The 23,912-nt window shown below is 39.6% G+C and overlaps 3 protein-coding genes across 7 annotated transcripts; 2 read left to right on the top strand and 1 right to left on the bottom strand.

Annotated features, from left to right (window-relative positions):
- The first annotated feature begins 772 nt into the window (after positions 1 to 772).
- On the top strand, positions 773 to 1,929 carry LOC105059672 (uncharacterized). The gene is made up of 4 exons (XM_010943059.4): positions 773 to 932; positions 1,024 to 1,118; positions 1,201 to 1,452; positions 1,561 to 1,929. Exons 1-4 carry the CDS (start codon positions 818 to 820, stop codon positions 1,720 to 1,722), a joined length of 624 nt encoding a protein of 207 aa, XP_010941361.1. The 5' UTR covers positions 773 to 817; the 3' UTR covers positions 1,723 to 1,929.
- Positions 1,930 to 5,473: 3,544 nt separating this feature from the next.
- Positions 5,474 to 6,279, top strand: LOC105059670 (plastocyanin B'/B''). Its single transcript, XM_010943055.4, has one exon. It carries the CDS (start codon positions 5,582 to 5,584, stop codon positions 6,092 to 6,094), a length of 513 nt encoding a protein of 170 aa, XP_010941357.1. The 5' UTR covers positions 5,474 to 5,581; the 3' UTR covers positions 6,095 to 6,279.
- Positions 6,280 to 6,619: 340 nt separating this feature from the next.
- On the bottom strand, positions 6,620 to 22,305 carry LOC105059671 (phospholipase D delta). Of its 5 annotated transcripts, XM_010943056.4 has the most exons (10): positions 21,171 to 22,298; positions 19,367 to 19,483; positions 17,110 to 17,304; positions 14,819 to 15,100; positions 14,665 to 14,733; positions 14,313 to 14,460; positions 12,223 to 12,371; positions 9,311 to 9,481; positions 8,011 to 8,208; positions 6,620 to 7,111 (listed from the first exon to the last, which is right to left on the bottom strand). In XM_010943056.4, exons 1-10 carry the CDS (start codon positions 22,173 to 22,175, stop codon positions 6,818 to 6,820), a joined length of 2,628 nt encoding a protein of 875 aa, XP_010941358.1. In that variant the 5' UTR covers positions 22,176 to 22,298; the 3' UTR covers positions 6,620 to 6,817. The 5 variants fall into 5 exon arrangements, with proteins under 5 accessions (XP_010941358.1, XP_010941360.1, XP_073106274.1 ...); XM_010943058.4 differs by lacking the exon at positions 8,011 to 8,208 and having other exon boundaries at positions 21,171 to 22,303; XM_073250173.1 differs by lacking the exons at positions 6,620 to 7,111; positions 8,011 to 8,208; positions 9,311 to 9,481 and adding an exon at positions 10,538 to 10,691 and having other exon boundaries at positions 21,171 to 22,305.
- Between the last annotated feature and the right edge of the window lie 1,607 nt (positions 22,306 to 23,912).

Below are 23,912 nucleotides of genomic sequence, written 5' to 3'. Positions count from 1 at the left end.
GCATGAGGAAAAAATGTAAAAAATTAGTAGAAAAGAAAAAAAAGCAACGGGATTAGGTTTTAACCTTCTGCAAGGAGAATCCGCTTGTGAGGATGAGCAAGAACAAGAAATCCCAAAGCGTTAAAAAAGACGAGGCGCTAAAATCGAAGGAAGAAAAGAGAGATGGGATCGAGGAGTTTTTTTCCTAATTAATATAAAAAAATTATTTATATAAATAATCTAGTTTTTAACTTATTTATCAGATTGATGCAAAAATGATAAAACATTATTTTGAATGACGTTTTATCATCGCCACGTTATCCTCTATTTTTCATGTGGACGACGTAAAAAAAAAATTATATTATTTGATATTTTTTAATTTTAATTTTTTTTTTAATATCGTTTACATAAAAAATAAAAGTTGATGTGGTGATGATAAAATGCCACGTCAAAGACTCTGGGATCGAGGGAGGATGTTAGTACCATTTGGGATGGAACCAACGAAGACCCTTCAAGGCGGAAATCTGGGCATTGGCCTCTTTTTGATTCCCTCTCTCACTCTCTTTTTATTTTTTTACGATGCAATCTGGGGACGCGAGCATAGAGATTTCTATGCGGGAGTAAAAGCCGCCAACTTTACCAACTTTGCAACCAAACGCGCTACTCCACCGAACGAGGGTCGATAGAAGTTACTCGCAAAGGCTGTTTCGACCTTTTTACCGCCATTACGTTGTTGTTGACGAGATCACAAAAAACGACCGACCTGACTTCAACTTGGGGAGAAACAATATAAGCCCTCGTTTACTTGCTTCTGTACACCCCCCCCGCCTCAACCGCCATGGAGTCCGTCGCGGCCTCTGCAGCCATCCTCGCCTCCCCCTCTCCCATCTCTCTCTTCTCCCCCAGTCGCACCTTCTCCAAACGCCCTTCCTTCCTCCCCATCGCCTCCAAGCGTACTCCCTCTCTCCCCCTCTTCCCGATTCCTTCTTCTCCTCCCCTTTCAATCGATCCAAATCCTAATCTTCTCTTTTCTTCTCTATCCAGATAAAGGAGATGAAGCCGATCTTCACTCCGACTCCGAGAGCACCAATCTCGTCCCCTTCCTTAACAACAACGCCTCCATTTCCCCTCTCTCCAAGGTAAGCATCCAACCCCTGCCCCTCTTGTTCGTTTGATTCTTGTTTCATTTGATTGTTGGGTTGATTCGTGGGTTCTTGGTAGGATGCGGCGATGGGCCTGGTTCTGAACGCTGCGGCTGGGAGAGGATGGACCACGGGATCCGGAATGGAAGGCCCTTCTATGCCTGCCGACCTGGAATCCCCCGATCGGACGGTCTCCACCTTTCCCTTGTCCCTCTTCACCAAGTCCCCCCGTCGACGAATGCTGGTGGCCTTCACCTGTAACGTTTGCGGCCAGCGTACCACCCGCGCCATCAACCCCCACGCGTACACCGACGGCACCGTCTTCGTTCAGGTATCATCGGATCGGAATCCAATTATGCCTTTGTCTTTGCTTTTCTTTGCTTCTGTATTCAAAAAGATCGAATCTTTGTGTGAAATTCTTGCTTTTGGGTTGGGTCAGTGCTGTGGATGCAATGTGTTCCATAAGCTGGTGGACAATCTGAATCTCTTTCACGAGATGAAGTGCTATGTGAATCCGAGCTTCCGTTATAAAGGTGACACACCATTCAACTACCTAGACGAAGATGATGGTGATGATCAGAATATCTTCCCCATATTATGAGGTGAAATAAGGAATAGTGGTATAGATGATCTGTATATTGATGGTCTCTTTGTGGTCTCTTCATATGATACTAATAAATTGTCAGGAAACATGTATTACTATTTGAAGTGGTTTATCGACACTGTAGACTCTAAATTGTTCACAGATGTAAATATTTGTTTCTTTTTTAGCTCAAAGCCTTATAGTCAACTATTAAATCATTCTTCACTCGCCTTCTATATATTTGGCTTGTTGGATCCTATATATATCTAACTCACCGAACACGATGTCAGAGTAAATAAATTTCATGACTGCATGTTGCTATGAAGTTCTCTCACAATGTCCATTTAAGCTCATTAGAAGTTTTAATCTACGTTAATTTTAGTGTGCATGCTGATGACGTATTTTCTGTACATTTGTCTTTGCTATGCAAAATGGGTGGGAGATCATTTTATTTCTTGCCTTTCAACTTCACTACTGAAAATTCAATGTTACCTTACTCCGATGATATTGGCATGACTATAGTGTTAGCATATTTCTATTTGCATGTGTTTTTTTCTTTAATTACAAGCTGCATTTCCATCAAGAATGTTTTTGCCTTTGCCACATCTAGATGCAACTATGCATGTTGTGTACAAACTTATGATTGTGATTCATGTTTGTTACATTTGATGGGATTCAACCACATGAAAGAGGTAGTCAACAAAAAGCAAAGAAAGAATCTTGGATTCTCATAATAATTAACTTTATCTTGCTCCAGTGAGTCTCTTCAAGCTGTCAACACAATATGCAGCCTAAGTTTGTACATACTGTTTCTTATTGGAATTCCACATCTAAAACTTAGTTGTGTGCCAATATTTTGAAGTATCTGTTAGCTATATTTCTATCTAGAATATATATCAGACTTAGTGACATCTGGTTTAGTTTCACAATTTTTACTTACTAGGTCTGTTTGTAATGTGAAAAGATAGACAGACAGATCTAGTTGATTCAAAGGCAGACTAGATAAGTAGGAAAGCCTTCTGGGAACATCTAGTCGTATGTCGCTTTCATGTGCATTAGTGGCTAGACAGGAAATATTGTAGTCAGGGGCAAGCCTGCAATGTTGTATGGGCATGTTCAGTTGAGGTCTACATAGGCTCCAAAAAGGGAATGCTCAATTTTGTGTTGTTTTAGAACAAAGGAGTTGGACTATCAAATTGGAATGAACCTGCGATCAACTTATATGAATATCTGGAACTGACAAAATTCATAACCTCTGATAAGAATCAAGATGACATGGCCAGGAATGACTGGAAAAGACAACTTTTTGGATGAGATGGCTCTTGTATTGAAGAGAAACATGTTTACAATGAAATCTTCTTCCAATGAAGTAAAGAAATTCTTCATTATGAATGTTGAATGGCTGAGACGAATTTTTGTATATAACAGATGGATGAAGAGAAGTTTTGGTCATTGCAACCATAATAATTACGTTTGGAAAATACAAGGGATATGATGGCACTGTATTAACTATTAAGGTTCGTCATGGAGAACTCATCATTGGGATTGTGATGGCATCCTATGGTCATCAAGAAGAATCTATTGGTCATGTGTTGGTTGGTGTGGTAAAGTGGAAATATTTTCCTTACAGATAGACTTGCTTCATGGTTTTGAAAAGTTTCATTCATTGTCATGGAACACTGTATCAGCATAAGGGAAGTTGAGCAGCTTCTTAGTGCTCTGGCAGGTGTATAGAGGTCAAGGCAGCCAAATTTAATACACTAAAAATAATCATATGATGAGAAACCTAAAGGTAGTTAAAATATAGCATAACAAGTAGCATATAGTCAGTTAATGTTAAGTATCAATTTAGCAACAACCAGCAATGATGTATAACTTGGTTTGGTCTTTCATAAGCAGACATGAAGTAATATATTGGGCAGGGCCATTTAGGTGGCCAAGGCAGCCATCTTTTAAAATGGTGGTTTCATGTGATTAAGATGCATGGGTTGAAGAAAATCCCTTCTTCTTCCTGATCAGATCACCACTTGATAAAGATCCATTGATACCTATTTCAATCCTTGGACCAAGTTAACTAATCAACCAATGATAATTTTATGAAACTCGTTGAGCTTTCAGACGGTTTAAAAATCTAATGCATGTTATTTACTTGATCCGTTATAATCCTTCCTGTTTGCCTGGATGTTGTTGGTGTGATACAATGCCTTTGTAGTGTTGCTACCATGAGAGAAACTAATTCTTTTGTCCTTTAAATAATTGGTAGATTCCACTCTATTGTCTAAAAGAACTTTATGGAGGACATGGAATATTTCTCTCTTTAGTGCCAGTTAGGTGATCAACAAGCAAATACAGGGAAAAGTTTGTCAATTGCAGTGGGTGCCAGAATCATGGATTTTGAATTATGGTATGTTGGGCACTTGTAGGTACATGCTTTCTGTTTTCTAGAGGTTATAATTTTTGGTTTTCTTATTGATGGGAGGATACAAAAGAGATACATATTTGTTGCAGTCTTAATTACACCTAGAGCTGATTAAGTTGGTGGATGTCATTGTAAGGTAGGTTCCAAGCAGGGTTCTCATAAGGGAATTGATTTAAAAAGTCTCTTTATGTGCAAGTTCCCTTGTCATGTTCCCAACCAATTTACTGATCCATCAATCATATCCTTTCTTCGAATGACTTCTGGAGTGTAAAGATGGTTTCTGAAAATATTTCCTTTGGAATTATTCTGCAACCCGGTAACATTTCTAATATCCTTCATCTGTTCATTACCTTTTCTTTCTCAGAAAAAAGGAAATATTCGTTAATTACATTATGGATCAATTCTACGTTCATATTTGTTTCAGTCTCACGTCCATGTTTGCCACTTGGCCTACTAGTGCGCTTTACTATACTTTTCTTGTGATGCCTTAAAACGTAATTTAGCTCATTGCAAAATTGCTGCTCTGAGACTGAAACAAACAAACTATTTTACTAAAGCCTCGAAGGGAGATCAGGTTCTCACTGATGTTGGGAAGTTTGCTGCATTCTTTGATTGTTGAACCTTACTTCCATCCTATATTTCAATGACAAATTGCACCTTACACTCGGATCTTTCCATCATTTGCCTATGAGAGAGGCCTTGCTATAATTTTTCCAAACTCCATGCTGTTGCTTATAAGTTTAATTCCATGATTAGTGATGTCATATGCTATCTTTGCTCTGCTCTCCCATACATTCGGACCTGGGAGGCTAGGAACTCCACAGCTGTTGTTTTTTGGTAAACCTGATTTATTAAACCGGTCTAGAAATTCACAGCTCTTCTAATGATTCGTAAAGTTATGTCGGCTGATGTCTTTGCTCCTCATTTTTGGAACCAGAACATCCCACAAAAGGGACTCTTCTAACAACCAAGAGGAAAAAGGATGCTTTCATGCAGCTTGTTCTCTAAAACTTCAAACTTCTAAAGACTAAAATTCTAGGATTGGTGAGCCACCTGGTGCAGTCGAGATCAGGATCAGGTCGCTTTGTGGTCGCAGTTCTGGCACGTAGATAGTTTCACTGCCACGACACTCCATGAAAGACCAAAAAGGCATCTTAGATATTCTCAAAGTCCTTCGTCCAATCCAAAGTCCTCATTGCTGACCACATGGCAGCCATCCGTGCCATGTCATGAAATATCATCTCATCCCATCCAGCCAATAGCTGAAGGTCCATGAGATAACCCTCCCTCTCCCTGCCACTCGTTGCATAATACTCCACAAACACCATCCTCGTATGCACATTTCTTTTGTACATATAGACATTTAGATATTCCTGAATTCCTTCCAGCCAATAGCCTCAGAATCCTTTCAGCAGTATCATATCTCGCCACACAGCATCCAGGGGAGAATAGCTAACAATGGCCAGCTTGACCGCAGCGGCGGTAACCATTCCCTCCTTCACCGGTCTGAAGGCTGGCACGGCTGCCGCAAGAGCCAGTAGCAGCAGCCTTGGCACGGGCTCGAAGGCTCCGGTTGCGATGGCTGTGTCGCCCCGTGCATCTCTCAAGGAGCTTGGTGTGGCCGTCGCCGCCACCGCTGCTAGTGCGATGCTGGCGAGCAACGCTCTCGCCATCGACGTGCTCCTTGGAGGCAGCGATGGTTCGCTTGCTTTCGTCCCCAGTGACTTCTCGGTTTCCTCTGGGGAGAAGATTGTGTTCAAGAACAACGCGGGGTTCCCCCACAACGTGGTGTTCGACGTGGATGAGATCCCGTCGGGTGTGGATGCATCGGCCATCTCCATGGATGAGGAGGACCTCCTCAATGGCCCAGGGGAGACCTACACCGTTACCTTGGATGCGAAGGGGACCTACACGTTCTACTGTTCTCCTCACCAGGGAGCTGGGATGGTGGGAAAGGTGACCGTTAATTAGGTCGTAGTATCGTGTTTGTTCCTCATGGTTCTTGACTTTTCTTTTTTTTTTTTTTTTTAAGCTGGTCGTAATTTTTATTATGGAATGAATGGATGAGAAGACACCAGTTCTGTCCATCCAGGAGTTTCCAATGGTTGTTCTTTTTTTGTAGCGACTTCCAATTCATATATATGGCCTTCTCTCTCTGCGTGTGCGTGCGCCTTTACAGGCATATGGATGCAGTAATATTTCAATGTAAGCATTGCGTTGGAGACTGAAAGGATTGAAGGAACATGTCCAGTTCATAGCATATTGATGCAAATTATCTTTGAAGAAGACTATTTTGAGCAATATTTCTTACAAAAAAGTTCATTGTATCTGTTGTTTGTCTACACAAAATTGTTTTATTAAAACTGACAAATAATTATTATCAAGTGCGCCGCACAAGCTAGGAGAGGCTGAAAACAAGGTTAGCCCACAAGATTACAAAACCAAGGGCAATATTCATACTACTAATTGCAGCATTACACAGATCACAAGCATAAACCACAATGGGAAAAGACACAGAAGCAATAATTTTAACCATCTATCCCACACAGGAGCTTCAAAAAGGGGCCAAAAACCACCACTGATTTTCCAGCAGGTTGGATTGGGGATACTCGGTTGTCCCTCTTTTTTTTTTTTTTATTCCTTCAGAAGGGTGTAACTTTCTTTTTTTCCATGTTCTCATCATCCACAGGGATGCTACATTGTCAATGTATCAGGGAGAGTAGTCGGTGATCCTAAAATTCTGCCACCAACATCAGGAAAGCACTCTTGGTTTGGTAGGGGACCAACCTTACCGTCTACTTCCACCTTGATTGGGTACTTAAGGAGGTGTCCTCTCAATGGTCTCACTTCCTCTGCTAAGTATTTTGCCCAGTTCTCGTCAGCTATCTCATTCACAAATTTCACGCACTCTATACTGTTAGGCTCTTTGAACCGGTCATCCACCATGCCTAGATGCTCTGCCCACAGGGACATCCTGTATCCATATACCTGCATCACAAATTTCCATCAGAGTTCTACGAAAATACATTTAAACTATGAGATGCTAGCCTAATAATCAGCTGGTACATATATTGGAGGCTATCCAGCAAAAGAATACCAGCAAGAGTGCCGCAACTATTATCTTGCTATAGAAATGAACTCAACAGTGATATCCAACGGATTGTTGGATTTCACATGGTTTTCATCAAAAGCTTGTATAATGGTCTTAAGCCAGGATGGGGCTCTAGCATATTGAACCATGGTAGTGTTTCATTAGAACATAAAAGCCTCCACTCACAAGGATTTAGCAAGACATAATACTAGGGTTGTGCACAAAGTATGAAGATTTATGAAGGCAGAAGGACAAATACATACATCGAAGACTATGCTGTAATGAATATTAGTAAAATGCACCACTATACCACCTTCTCTTCAGAATAGAGAGGAGCATTAATAAAAAGAAATATGTGCTTTCCAGTACTGTTAGATGTTGAAGCTAAGTAGATCAGCTTTCCTACTGACAATCTCATATGTCAGGTTTGATACTTACATGCTTTGATTACATGGGCTACTAGGAAGCATTTGATTATTATAACCAAGGTCAAGAGTAGCTTTTCCTCTGCAAAGAGAATTTTAAATTGACACTTGGGAGGATAAATATCTTGGCTATCTTATAGACATGACCTATAGTATTTTCATAACAAAAGCTAGGCTTAGATGTATGCAATAGATAACAATCACTGGCACACTACAATTTGTAGAAGAAATATCAAGCTAAATTATGTATTAGTTAGATGCATAATGTACTTGTTCCAGCTAATGCTTGCAGAAAGCACATTCTTTGTTTGCTAAGCTGCATAGTAATTCAATGATACAAGAAAGCAAAATATGACAGAGAAGATAACCACCTGGCCATGTGGATGTCTTTTTTTCTCAGCCCATGCATGATGGGGCTGATATGCACCCACAGCTATTTCGGTGTCTCTAGAACCAGATAGAGATCTCTGATTGATATTGGCAGACCCCAAAATCACATACTCATCATCTACTATCATCCCTTTTGCGTGAACATAAATCATGAACCGTCGAAATTTTTGACAAAGGGCCTGATCACATTTGAAAACAGAGAGAAATAGTTTCAATGGGAATTATAACAAAAAATAATGTGGTCACAACTATACTTGAAAAGGACAACAATGCTAAACTAGCATAGCCCAGACCAAAAATCAGGTTAGCACTTGTTTAGGGGCTTAAGGGCCACTTGTCTGGGTAGCAGACCCTCCTATAAAGCATTAGTGTCACCGCCCCTGATTTGTCAGGGCTGTTCATCAGGGCTCATGATAGCTTAGAACTTTCTGAGAAAGCATGGAAAGACATATATACATACATACCCATGTACATATACATATATGTACACACACTATGTGCACGTGCGCGCGCACACACACATGTATGTATGTATGTATGCGCGCGCGCGCACACACACGTAACCATTGGTCTTCCATGAGGTTTACCTATAACCGGTGCTTACAAGGTAATGGATCTAAAGCAATGTATGTGCATCTTGATGCAATATCAAGGTTTCAGGAACCGGTGCCGAGGCCCGTACCGGTTCCTGATCAGTACCGTACTGTACCAACAATAAAAAATTCAAAAAAAATCCCATCCAATAACCAAAAAAAAAAAGAAAAAGAAAACCAAGCCATACCGGACTGGTATCGTACCGGATCAAACCGCTCGGTATCGGACCGTTCGGCCCCGTACCGTATCGAACCGACCGGTTCGATCCGATTCAGGCCATTTTTCGAAAAATCGGCCTAAACCAAACCGGTTTCCCACTCGTACGATACGATACAGGGTGTAACAGTCGGTTCGGATCGGTACGAAATACCATGTGCAATATAATAAATAGCATATGAATAGCATAAATGAGGATATTAAAACCTATGTACCGGTCGATGCTGGTGCACACTAGGGCATACCATACCATACCAGTATTGAACTGGTGCAATTATGGGGGGCACACGGAGTAATGATATGCTGATCAACCATGAACAAAAGAGAAATCAGAAAGCCTAAGAGAAGACCAAACAGAGGAAAAATGACAAGTAATTACAATAGTTCAATTAGATTCAATAACAGGAAAATCAGCCCTGATGAAAAGCAGAGTTGGATTTTACACATGAAAAAATTAAGTGTTGGTAGTACCGCTGCACTTTTTTCTGAAGGTTCATCATCTAATGGCAAGTCACCCTTCGGCTTTTCTTCCCTGTTGCCAAGACAATAGAAATTCAGGTAATCTTGCGGATGTGCATTCTCTACATTCATGGATTTGAGCTCCTGTCCAATGATTTCATACATCATTTGTATAGTCTGGCCCTGCAAGGTCCGCAGCTAAAAGTTACAGCAATTTCAACTATAAAGATAATGACAGAAAAAACAGAAGATACTCAAGCACAGTAATGGTAGGCCACATCAACACGGGTCATCAATCAATTTCTTGTCATATGGTGAACACTACTATTCCTCAATTTTATCCAATTGTAGCTGTGCCAGAACTGAAAAATACTCATTTGGTCTTCGAATCACATATGATGCTGATGATTCTTCGCTATGAAGAATTAATACAAATAAGCAACTAATAATGAGGTCACAAGATGATTAAGGTGCTTCAGAGCACTTATGGGTTGGGTGTGTCTATGTGTGTTTGTGCATGTATGCATTAATATGGGGACACCAGTGCAAGAATACTGACCATAAATTGAAGAAAATTCAATTATTAACAATGATCTCCCACCTAAAAACAGTTGGAAAAGTTTCTGCCTATACAGCAAGAAGTACAGGATGCAAAATTTTGATGGCATGAGGTAGATTCTAATTAAGGCAAGACATCAAAAGAAATTGATCAGCCATGATTTTTGCATTCTAACTTCCAGCACTATCCATCATGTGTGCAATTTGTACATGGATAAAAACGTTCAAAGTTTGCTGTACCGGTACCGGACCGGTACGGTACCGGTATCATGCCGACACATGGTACGTCTAGGTGTACCGGTCCGATATCGGTACATAATATTTTTTTCGATTTTCAATTTTTTTTTTTAAATTTTTGAAGTTAATAATTGATAAATACAACTTTAATATGGCATTATATTGCATATTATTGACATATTTGGGTTCAATTTGGAGTTAGGTTGCGGTACAAAGACTCTTGATCCAAAATTTCAAACATATATTTATTTACATTATATTTCAACTATGTCATCTTAAAACTAAAGAAAAAATATATAAAATACGCATTAAAATGTATCTAAATATTTAAGTACAAAGCGCAATAACTGATATACGAACCTTAAGATGTACTCTGCATTTAATTTCTTGTCGAGTGTCTGTGACGCTCGTAGATGTCTGGATCATCAACATAGTCTGAAGGGATATCAGTCCAACCTTCTAGCCAAGCTGCACCGTACTCTCGAATATTCATCATCCCATAAGGCGTCCTCTCTGGATTGTAAGACATCTCAGACCTCTCGCTAAAATTCTGACTCTGAAAAGTATCCTCGAGATGATGCTACGGTTGTGGAGGAGCCTATCCAAATATGCCAGTAGCAAAATATGATCCGTAAGATACTCCAGGCTGCATAGGGTAGTAACCACTAGAAGATAATGCCTCGGATGCACTATATGCATATGGATCATAAGGTGGCTATGGATAATAGGATCCAATAATGCGAGGATGATCCAGATACATCTATGGACTCTACTCTACGTGCAAGATCGTCCGTAGTATATATATAATTAAAATATATGCAAGTATAACAAAATACGATAGTTTAATAATAATTAAAATAATTATATATAATTTTAAAATAATTTTAATAATTATTTTAAAACTTATAAATTCAAAATAAATATGTTATATGCTTCGAATAATATTTTTAAATTAACTAAAATATAATACTATTTTTATATATTTTTTATTTTATAATTAAAATTTTAAATTTAAATAATTAAAAAAAATATTTTTTAATTTTAAATATTTAAAAAAAAATTGAAATTAGATTTAAGTAGCTTGAATCATTCTAAACATGATTCCCAAACTCTAATTTTTTTTCTAAAATTTAATTTTTTTTAATTTTTAAATAAATAAATATTTAAAAATATTTAAAAAAATATATAATTAATGAAAATTAATAATTTTGATGTCATCGTGTAGATCTTCCAAAGATCTATCACATATAATTAAATCATACCAAAATTATAAGATTTTGACATGATTTTCTCCTATTTTTATTTTACCTCATTTTTATCCTATTTCTAACAATAAAAACAAAAAAAAAATATTTACTAACAAAATAACAGATTATCTTACCTCCGGCCAAAGATCAGCCTCTTCTCAAATCACTTCTCCAATTTCACGAAATTTTGCCTTCTTTTCTAATTTTTTGGAGGTCTCAACGATTAAGTTGCCCACGGCCATGGGTGTTCTCTGAGAACTCTCAAAGAATACCGAAGGCCTGGTGCTTATTAAAACACCAGACCCTCCCCCCCATGTAAAGTGGGCCACGCCCATTTCTCTCCCCCCTCCCTCCCCCCAACTACGTGAAAAGGCCCCCACCTTCCCCCCTCCCCTTTCTCCTGGGCAGTACGGTTCGGTTCACCCCGAACCGGTCTAGAACCGAGCCGTACCACCCGATTCCGGGCGGTATGGGCCCGAACCGCACCGAACCGGACGGTTCGGGGTCCTTTTCCGAAAAACAGGCCCGAACCGGATCGATACGGGACCGGTCCAGCTCGGTACGCCCCGTACCGGGCGGTTCGGCCCGGTACGATACGGCGAACCATGATTTGAACTTTGATCAATAGTCCAAAACTTTCAAATTATCATCAACAGCAGAATTAGTTGATTTGAACAGTCCATTATGCATTACATGAATAGAATTCAGGCTCAAACCCCTCTAGTAAAATTCTAGCTCAACACTGTAAAATGATTACAGATAGTCTCTTTATCTCTCCTTGCATGTCCCTGAATAAATAGTAATAATGGTATGATGATGCAATTTAGCAATTTCATTGAAGAATGGTAATATAGTATATATGCATTTTAAAGGAGATACTACCTGCCAAAAAAGAATTTCTTGAACAGAGGCAGCAGTTGGGACTCCTTCAGGCCACATTGGTATAACTATATACACTGCAAATCGCTCTCCAGCTCTAATTTTGCTAGCAACCTTTAAGGCTAATTCCATTGGTATCAAATTATCAGCACCTGTGGATGAAAATGAAGCTGTGAGTACAGAAGCTTAGACAGATTATTCAAGCAGAAAATTTTTAGAATTACATTTTGATGTTCCGCTACAACTGTTCTTACAGTTTTATGGAACATACGGAAGCCCAAAAATTAACTGAAGGTTGTCAGAGAATATTGCTGTCCCAGCTAACATAGGCCAAAAAAACCTAAGATTGTTGACAAATAAGCAGCTCTGTAATGTTTGATGATACTTTGTTCATTTATATGCCAATAAAGATGTAATTGTTGAAGCTTTGATATACAATACTAGCAGTAAATAGTAATCAACACGTAATAACAACATCAATATGGCCTCATTTCTGAACGGTTATTGTTGGTTTGAGGTACCGCCCCATACTGCCGGATGTGGGGCCATAGCATACTGACACTATCGTACCACTCCATACCGTATACGGACATTGTAAAAGAATAATACCGGTGCAGGGTCTAGTACCGAGATGACAAACCTTGGTCAAAATAATAATAGCTGGCCATTATGATGCCAAAAATTGTTTCCTGGTTGTGAAAACAAAGAGCTTCTCAGAAAAGCAGGAACTCATTAAGAAAGATGACCAATGAATAGACATCTATCAACATTAATTCATATTATTTTATAGACAAAGGTTTCACAGCTACTCTTCCCAGACTTCTAATGGGAAGCCTTGTCCTGCTTTAAAGGCATGGACTTTATGGATCAAAGGATAAATTCCAAGGCACATGAATAATAGATGGCCCCGAATATGATGTCATGGTCAGGGAAAGATGTTAAAGGAATGAAAAACCTATCCATTATACACAAGGTCAAAGAAAGTAAACCTCCAAGATTATGACACTCAGAAACAGTCCAAGTCAAGCACGCCTGCTTTGCAATCAAATCCACCTTCATAGTCGCTCCCAATAAGAGTTAAACTTTGGAAATTCCAAGGCTAGAGAGTCAATAAATTATGCCGTTAAATGTGAAAGTACAGTGGGCTATGGCCTTCCATGCAACATAAATAACATACAATATCATACAAATCAATATATATGCATGTACATTGTATTACATAAATCATTATCTTTAATCATATTAGACATCTTGACTTTTTTGGTGCCTTGTTTGCTGATCCTTTTTTTTTATCCATAAAATTATTTGCTTGATGGAGGTTTTGCATGCATTCAGTACATGCACTCCTTGCTGCTAGCTTATATCTTGAGATTCCTTTGTACTTGCATGTCTTTGCTCTGAACAAAAAATTAAAGTAATTTGTCCAACACTTGCTCTTTAATGTTCAACTTAAAGAGATATGCTTGACTTGGAAGTTGGACTAGATAAAAACTCAGCTACCTTCCACAGAAGCACCGTTATCCAGAAGACTAAAGCACAACCTTGGTCTGATAAAGCTAAACAACCAACAACTGTATTTATATTATTATATATCCATGTCTTCTATACATTGATACTTTAGTGTGGTTTCTGGTTTATAGAAAGAGTTCTTTGGGATTGTACAGATCTCCTTTCCCACGTTTATCTTCAATATGTGATTTTATATAAATATATATATATAAAGAGAGTCAATTTTGATTTTCTGGAGCTAAAAAATATGGTATATATGGAACTCAATAGAAACTAAAGATGGCCAAAGCAAAATATTAATAGGACATTCATGGCACATAAAGGTCAACTAAATATTCAACAGGATATGTCTGACCACACCAAGATGACTACTTAACCTCCACATATCAATTGAAAGTGATGCAAGAGAGTAACATGTTTGTTAGTTGTGATATTCAAGAATGATGGTTAAGCAGACTATTTTAACATGTGACTTCACAAAAAAGGTTCCTAAGTTTCAGGCCATAAAGTTTAGAGAACTTGCAACTTATACTTCAGAAAAGAGGGCTGCTTAATGGAATCTAAACACACAGTGTGTTCCATACCTGCATTTTTGTAGGAAGGCCAACCGTAAGATGAACCAAGAAAATACTGATTTTCAATATAAATGAAGTGCTGTGCGGATCTGATGGCCTTTACATATGCTGTATGGATGCTCTTATCAATCACTAGATTCTTTTGACAAACAAGGTTCTGCAGTAGTCCATAAAATTATTAGCTAATAGGACCTGAATAGCAGATTTAGACCTAGCATATAGTTTTTTGTAATGATATTGGGCCTAAAAAATGTTTATATAAATTTTAGAGAAATTAGAAACATGTGTTAGTGATAATCAATCACATGTAGAACTAATAATTACTTGATAAGCAATTGATGTACCATAGCAGAAGACAAACCTTCTCCAAAGCTTCATGAACATCCTTGGGAAATCCTTTAACTGATCCAGAGTCTATAGATCGGAAAATCTAATACAGCAGAAAATTAATTAGTTTTCTTCAACTAACAACAGGATCTAGATAGAATTTACATATGGGTGAAGTGTTATACAACCTGCACATGCCAAGTTTCAGAATCTTCTTCCTTGGAAACCCAAAGGCTTGGATCATTATTTGGAACAGTAGATGAAGGACTAAGTATCCATGAAATTCGTTCTAGCTTTATCAGTGCATCATCACTCCAGTGCGATACTCTTTTAAAACGTTCCCCAAATTCCCGCCATTTTGTCGCCTTCCGCCAGCGCTGCTCAAAATTCGTAAGGACATCATATGCAGCTGGACCTTCAATTTTGCAGTGTAAATCATGCCACGGCTGTCTCGGACCTTTTGTTACTGCCTACACAAAACCAGAAGACAAAGAAAACATGTGCTAGTTTAAAATCTCATCTCACTGCAATAGGAACATGTACAAGTGGCCTGCTGGATTCTTCGGCTAGATAAAAATGAGCTTAACATGTTGACACATGTCAATAATAAAAGCTGCATCATCTCTTTAATAGTTTGAAGTATTACATCCAATATCTTGATCACTAGTTATATGTGCACATGTGTGTGCATATCGATGTCTGTGTGTATCAACTATATTTTGAAACTAGTAGCAACAATAGAGTGTGCATTTACAAAACCAAGAAGAAATAATCCCAAAATCTTGGCATGTTTCTTAGTTGGCATTTATGAATTGAACATACAGATCCAATTTTGAGGTGTCCAAAAGAGGTATCTGACGTCAATTTTAAAGTCAATAAGATGTTTCTTCTGTCCAAGTATGCAAGTCTACAACAACCAGTGATTGCCAAACTGACCCAAAATTATTGATGGTTCTGCCTGTACCAAACCGAACCTATGCCAACTTGGTATGATTCAGCAGATCACAGTGGTTCGGCTATAAAATAACGCCCCACCCCCCCTCTTCCTGATTCAATGGTTCGAGAGCTTTTGAGGACTTTCTCATTTACTCCGCTGCCAGAAGTCACCCTTGCTGCCCCCTCTTTGATACCACCTGTTACCAATAAGACTCTCTCTCTATCTCTTCCTCCCCTCCCCCACCCCCCCACCCCGTGTCCACAGCAGCCCTCCTCCCAGATCCTAGGGGACCCTAGTCAATGGTTCGAGAGCTTTTGAGGACTTTCCAATTTACTCCGCTGCCAGAAGTCACCCTTGCTGCCCCCTCTTTGATACCACCTGTTACCAATAAGACTCTCTCTCTATCTCTTCCTCCCCTCTCCCCCCCCCCCACCCCGTGTCCACAGCAGCCCTCCTCCCAGATCCTAGGGGACCCTAGTCCTCCCCTGACAAACATGGCCCTCTTCCATGGTCCCTAAAACTCCGAAGGTCCCAATTGGGGCCATCTCGTTGAATCCCAGATGATCTGAGGGGATTCGTTGCCGTGCATGGCCTCCACATTCCTGGCTTCACCGATAAGCCTCCTCCCCCTCTCTCTCCCCCTCCCTCCACCCTTTCCCTCCCTCTCTGCCTCTCCTTTCCCTCCCCCTCCCTCTCCTTGTTTGGTGTGCCCTAGAATGGCATGGTATGGACCCATTCCGTGCTAAATCGGTCTCCAACTGGTATGAGAAAAAGTACCAATTTGGCAAACCTTGTCAGCAATTGAAGTTTGTAGGTCATATTAAAACCATGGAAGCACTGCAGTTAGGAGCATTGGAGATACAAAAGAACTTATATTATCTATGCAAAACCATTTATAGCACTACCCCAACGAGGTCTAGTTACAAGTCACATACAGTTTGACTTTTGTATATATAATTGTTTCCCAAGTCACGCATAGTTTGATTTGAACTTGTATAGTCACTTTTTACCAAAAAAAAAAAAACTTGTATAGTCACATAGTTTTGTTATTACGATTTGTATGCCAGCATGAACATACACGAGCATGCTAATGTATCTCTCCCTGCTATTGTGCCTAGATTCTAGCAGCTCGCTTGTCTCTATGCTTGACGATCATATCAATGTTGCTATGTGATGCATCCTAATCATCATATAAATCGATTCAATAGCTAGTACCTAAATAAAAAGAGCTATACTTTCCAGAAACCATTACAAAGCTCATATTTTTTAATATTAGTGCAAGTTTCATATGCTTCCTATCACATGATACATTTTGAATTTTTGACTAGAAAAACCTTTAAGAACATGCAGAGGCAATACCAAGGCAATTTTATACCAAGGCAATTTTAGTTGGAAGCTAATAAATTTAATATCCCTAGCTTTATAGCGCTGACAGTAAACTTGCTGTTTCAAAACGTGCAGTCTACCTAACTACACAAGTTTGGCAATGAAAGAAAGAGATGAGAACTTCAAAGATCGAATGCCAAGGAGAAATATACTTACGGGAAATGTGGGATTGTGAAAATCATTCAAAAATACACTGTCAAGATCAGAAAAAATTCTATGTTGTGGTGTATCATAGCGGCCATCACAAAGATCAAGACCGCCTATGAAAGCACTGATTTTTCGGTTATTTAGAGAAGCCTGTGTATCAACCAACACACATTTCTGATGGTGTGTAAAGAGGGTTCCCACAACCTGCACAAAGATGTTGCAAGAAAAATGGTTACTCCACAATGCAAGGGAAAAAATAGTTACTCAAAAGAACAACATAATTATATTTCTATTCCTTGGTTAAATTCTATATTGAAAGAACAACATAATTATATATTCATCTATTTTGTTCTTGCCTTTTCAAGCTCATAATCATATATGTAGTCATGTTTAATAGTTTCATACTTAAAATCATGCAAGGCCAGCACCTAGGCCGCTTCTTAGGTCCTATTGGTCGGACCATGCACAACCTATGAATCATTTGACATGGATGATCTTCCTGTCAAAATGGATGAACATGCTGAAAAAGTTCTGTTACTGGCCAGGTTATATTTCATAAGCTGACTGTAAGAAAATAAAGGATTTTTGCATATACACCATTCAAAAGTGCTTCTTGCTTATTTGTCCTCAAAAAGTGAAATGCGCAATAAATATTCCTCCAAAAAGGTAAACAATACTATATTATCGTACCTTCAATCCCTTTATGGATTTTTGCATATATAATCCTCGAAAGGTGCTTACATTTTTATTCTCTTCCTAAAAAAATAATCACAAACCTATAATATTGGCACAGAATTTTAATTATACGCCTCAAATTTTCAAAAAAGAATACACATATATGATAAATCTGGAAGTATTCAATCTTGAGTGGAGTTGCATTTCATCCCAGTCAAACTAAGCTTAAACCTGCAAAAACTAAGCTTAAACCTGCAACAAGGTATGAAGGTTGTACATCTAATTTTCAAACTTTTGGAGGGGTATACATCTGATTTCAACTTTTTAAACAGTAAATAACCAAGTAAGGGAATTTTAAGGAGATATATGCAAGAAACCCTTTATAGATTAATAGTTAAGTAGATCATCACCCTTGCGGCAGGCCGATATTTGACATACAACAATTAGTATATAGTAACTAGATGATATAAGCTGACACAGATTCAAGTTAAGATAAGCAATGTTTGAAACAGGTAAAAGAATTGAATAACATAAGCAATGTTTCAAATGCATCAAACATACTTCTCCCAAGACAGCATTGTATATGATACAACCATTACGTCATCAGAGTTATAGCTTAATCTTTTAGTCGTAAGAGTATACTAGTTCATAAAACAAGAGTAACATGACTAATCAATTAGCAATTGGGATCAACCAAAACATCAAGAAAACTGATGTAGATCCCAGTGATGTTAGACAGCACAGAAATGACTTTGCACTTGGCCCACCCGATAGAACAAACCCTTCCAACAAATAGTACCAACTTTGTTTATCCTAAGCAAAGAGGGAACAAAAATAATTCTTTCCTCAATTTCCTATCAATTTTATTGAGAATCCACAAGATTATGGGTACTTTTATATGCTTTATTTTGGGTGAAATTTTATAATGCCTTCGGATAATTGAGTGCTAGTTTCACATGAAACAACCTTCAAAATGAAACTACCAGGCTTTTGCAGACATCCAGTAAAACCCAACCATGTTGGGAAGTGGTACAGAGAAGAGTTGATAGGTATTCTCAGTTATTGCCTATTATACTTCAGGTGGCTATTCATGGTTGCATCTGGGCGTATCTACACTGATTAATGAGTATATATTGACATACTAAACCAAAGTACAGTAAATAGTTATAAGAACAGACCACAACCCTATCTCAAACATCTTTTTCTTTCCATGCATTTTCTGCTGTTTCCGGTAGGTATCATGTCACACAGTCATACTCAATTATACTCTTAGATCATTCATAGCCCTTACTGTTGAAAATTGTAAATTGGTGAGCCCAATCTTGGCTGTAGCATAACCAGAATTGAGGCTCTAAACCTTGAGCATAATAAGGTACATACTTTCAGTCCTGCTGCTTCCAAAAAATTTAGGTTTAATTTTACCTACAACACAAGACAACAATAATTAAGGAATTTAATGATATGTGGATCACGACATTATCAGCAAAGTGATCTTTTAAACACTTTGTCTTCATGAAAGTAAATCATATTAAGCTAACACAAATATGCCATAAAATATTTGACAGAAGTAAAAGCATGGTTTGAAGCCTGCCTGCTGCTTGAAAATGCTAAGCTTACTGCTGGCATAACGAGGTGACAGCACACAAATGACAGAAGAATGCTTGAAAAACTTTCGAGTATCTTCATCATGAGTTTGCATCACTCCTTCCTGCAAAAGACACCAGAATATCAAATCCAGGCACATCAATCAATTTCATCAATATACCAATAGCGAAAAGGATGAAGAAAAAGAGAAAGATCACAACATGTTTATCAAATTATGAGGCATAATAGATACAGCCTTAGAGAAAAGGCAGAAATCAGTATTCTAGACCTAATAGCGCTATAATTAATGGTACAATATTCAAGAATGTTTCAAATGTGCCTAAACCAATTTATGCAGTATGAACTTAAAATTGTTTAGAAAGTCGATGTGAAGCAAGAATACATACATGATAATGGAGAATAGTTGCTAGAAGGAACAAACATAGAGATCTAGAGAATAGAGATTATTCACAGGGCACATGACAATATATGCAGTATCGTTGTCATCAAGGCATACCTTCAAAATGTGCTCAACCATGGTTCATAACTGTATATTAAGAAACTCAATGGAAAGCAAAAGTTGATTTACAATTGATCGTCAAATGAGTGCCAACAGCTTAAAGCTTAGCACCAAATTTTAAGCAAGACCACCTTCGGAAAGAACCATGAAACCAGAAGACTAGTTAATCAATCAATGAAAAGACCTGCAGTCAAGGAGCATCCCTGCAAACTTCCCTTGGACTTGGAAAAATCTAAATGGCAAACAAGTCTAACAAGGTTATATGGAATTGCAACCATCAATTGATGTGAGCATGGATTACTGGCTGAAAAGGCCAACTGAAAAAATCAACACATCCAAGACCAAAGAAAGTAAGAAACTACTAAGTGCCAACACGGAATCGGAGTGGGGTTCATGTTTAAAAAAAGGAATGGTATTTAGTGTAGACCAGCTAAATCTCAAAATCTCCTTGTTAAACTACAGCCTGAAGTACAGAAGAATACAGCATGGATTACTAAATTTGTGATTTTGTGCCATCCTAGGAATTAGGAATCTCAAAGGTTCAAATATTTCAGAGTTAATAAAGTTTGACAATTACAAGGTTGCTAGACAGAAAGTAGGAACTAGAGATGGCATGTAAAAGATACATGCATTTTGATACAAATTTAGAATTTCATTGCAAATGGGCATTAGTTATATCAATGTCGGTCATTTGAAGGTTAAATGTTTCTAGAACTCTGATCGGTAAATCTGTCAGCCAAAATAGATAGCAGGGTGAGCCATGGGAACTTTGCAAATTAACTACCTTTGTACATAAAATGAGAAACTCATGGAATATCTACCAAGTCATAGTTTGCTTTGAAAGTCTGGCCAATGAATGGCTCAACCCACATTTGGGTGATCACTTCTCCACAGAAGTTCCCAAGGAAATTAGACAATTTTAACTTGTAAATGATTCATAGGTGAAGTAATAATTGCTTCTGGACATCATAATCATCATTTACCCTTACCTCAAATCACGTGTTAGGTTTGCTTCACACAAACATGCAATTGCAGCTAATGTGGTTAAATTTGCTGCTAGTCTTGCAAAAAGTTGGATCTTATATAGTCCTTTTTTTTTTTTTGAGGAAAAAATTATCATGTAAAGTCATCGTCCTTCAATATGAACAAAATAGGTAACAGAACCAGTTCAAGGAACCGGTGATGCAAACACCAAACTCCACAGGATCCTCAGCATGAAATGGAAGATGAAAAAAGCTTAAGAAATTAAAGCTATTGAAAAGTCGTAGGCAGCATCTAATAACTCACATACCGTTTTAAAACAGAGTTTATCATGCGAAGTCTTATCATCCCAAACCAGCAAGCAAACCCGAACCCCCTCCTGCGACTTGTACTTTAGCAGCTCCCCCAAAGTGAAATTCTCCACTTCGGGCGGCAGTGGCCTGGTCGGCTCCCTGACCAGCTTCACCTTGTGATACACCGACCAACCGACGATATAGATCAAATGGTGAGCCTCAAGAATGGCATGGCAGATGTCCTCCCAGCACCTATTATGCTCAAATTTCGTTCCTTTTTCGAGCTCGATCTCTGGAAGCTCCCCCTCCCTCACATGAGCATCCTGGTATAGCGTCACCAGACCTCCCTTTCGCATTGGGAAGTAGGTGTCCCTCACCCCGAGCTTCTCGGGATCGCCAGGGATGCCATGGTCGTAGATGGGGTTACTGCCGACGGGCTTGTACTGGAGAGAGACGAGAAGGGCGGTTTCCGGCTTGGGGGGCTTGCCGGAGGGGTCGAGGATGGGGAACCAGTCGCGGACGAGCTCGCCAGAGGCGACTAGGGTGGCGGGGATGGAGACGGTGCCGATGAGCTGGGCGCCGAAGACGTCATTGTCCTTGACATGGAAATCGATGAAGCGAGAGCGGTGAGCGAGGGGGATCTTGAAGTGCTCGTTCCAATTGGGGTCCTCGGAGTTGGAGATGACGCGGGTGCGGGCGACGGTGGCGCCGGCGAGGGAGATGGTGACGTAGGGGTCGCTGGTGATGATCTTCCGGTGGTGGTGGTGGTGGTGGTCGTGATGGTGAGGGCGGTGGAAGCGGGTGCAGGAGGAGGGGGAGGGAGGGCGGCAGGCGACGAAGCAGCGTCGGAGGTGCTCGGAGAACATGTCCATGTTGGGGAGGCGGCGGGCCTTCAGGATCCAGAGGTCGAGGTCACCGTGGAGGAGGACGGTCTGCTCCTCCGAGAAGCAGCCGTCGGCGCCGGCTGTCATCTCCGCCGTGGGGATTGCGGAGGTAGGGATCTCGGAGGCGTCGCAATCCATTGAACGTAGCGGTGGAGACGGGAGGGATCTACGAGGCACAAGAGGCGGCGATGGGAAGCATCAAGTTGGCCCTTTTTGATTCGCCTTCGGCCCGAGCTGTCGCGGTCGCCCAAATAAGCAGCAAGGGAAAAATCCGGGGACAAAATTGCCACTTCATGGACTAAAACTGGGAAGGGCGGGATTTTAGGAGCGCAAGCTCGCACAACCGTCACTTGCAAGTGGATGCTTTATGATTCGGGAGGAGGACTTGGTGCCGTTCGTTTGGTGCATCCCGGTTCCCGATTGTAGCTGCACGGATCTGCAGGTAGAGTTCCAGACGCGTCACGCCCAGGTGAGATATCGGTTACTTTCTTCTTTTGGAAAGGTCAAAAGAGGAAACCGGAGATGCGGTGGCGACCGCAAACCAGATTTGTGACTTAACTTTGTGGCGTCGGACGGAGGATCTTGGAGCACATAGAAATATCTCTATGCGGGAGAGCATATCCGTCGTTAGAGGATTCCTGTGGTTCATCTTTAGTCGTCCACGTAACCGTGTAGCCGTACCGAAAGCACGTGCGGGCGATTCTGTTACTTGTGGTTGAGCACAGTCACGTGTCGTGGTGCCGCGTCCTAGAGCACGGGTCCCACGAGAGGTCACTCGATCCGGGACGCAGTCTGGCGTGGGGCCACCACGTTGCGTGATTTAAGCGCAACAAGCGAAGGGCTCCCATCAGATGGCTGGCTGAAGAGGTGACAAAATATAATCCCATTTGTCAACCGAATTTATTTTTGATCCATCGTAAATAAATTTAAATTTAAATTTAATAAATTTAAATTATAAATAAATCAATCTATTTAATTTATTTTTTATTTAAATTAAATTTAAATTTTATATATCTAATCTATTTAATTTATTTAATTTATATATATTTGAATTGGATTAAATTAATTAGTATATAGATCATTCAAATAAATTAAATAATGAGCTAGTAGGCTCCTTCCATACCTTTTTTATATAACCATATTAAATCCCACGATGGATAACAATTAATACACCATTCTACCCTTTGTATTTTATCAATTTCTGATTGGACTAGGATTTTCTTGTTCCCTCCCTTTCCTTCTTCTTCGTGCTACCACCGTTGTTTTGGAGAGTCGGAGACGATGTCGAAGCCATGATCACCAAGGCTTGCCGAAGATGAAGGAGCTAAAGGCAACAGAAAGATCCTAGTGAGGCAAAGCCACGGAGGGCTAAAGGCGGCCAAGGGCACAGTCAAGCCATCAAGGGTGGAGCTAGAGGTAGCTGAGAGCTCTGATTGAGCAGAGTTGGCGACAGCCAAGGGCATGGTCAAGCCATCAAGGGTGGAGCTGGAGGCACGATCGAGTTATCGGGGCAAAGTTGAAGACGGCTGAGAGCTTCGATCGGACGAAACTTGAGGAGGTGAGAGAGCGGTCAAGTCTTCAAGAGCGGAGTTAGGGATGACTGAGAGCTCTGATCGGGTGGTTAGCAAAGAGGCGGTTGAGAGTGCAACGAAATCAAAGATTGGAGAGACAGTCGAGCGAAGATGCGGTAAGGGTAGAACCACAGAGCTTAGAGACAACAGAGTAGATTTTTTATATTTTTTAAACGAATCATAAACGAACTGAATTTTATTATTTTTTAATAAATTATAAATAGATCTTAAATAAATCGAATCAAATAATTTATTTATTAAATAAATTAAATTTAAATTTTAAAATTTAATTTATTTAATAAAT

The sequence above is a fragment of the Elaeis guineensis genome, chromosome 16 (genome assembly GCF_000442705.2).
Source record: "Elaeis guineensis isolate ETL-2024a chromosome 16, EG11, whole genome shotgun sequence".
Taxonomy (NCBI): Eukaryota; Viridiplantae; Streptophyta; class Magnoliopsida; order Arecales; family Arecaceae; genus Elaeis; species Elaeis guineensis.
This window is presented reverse-complemented; position numbering and strand designations above follow the sequence as displayed.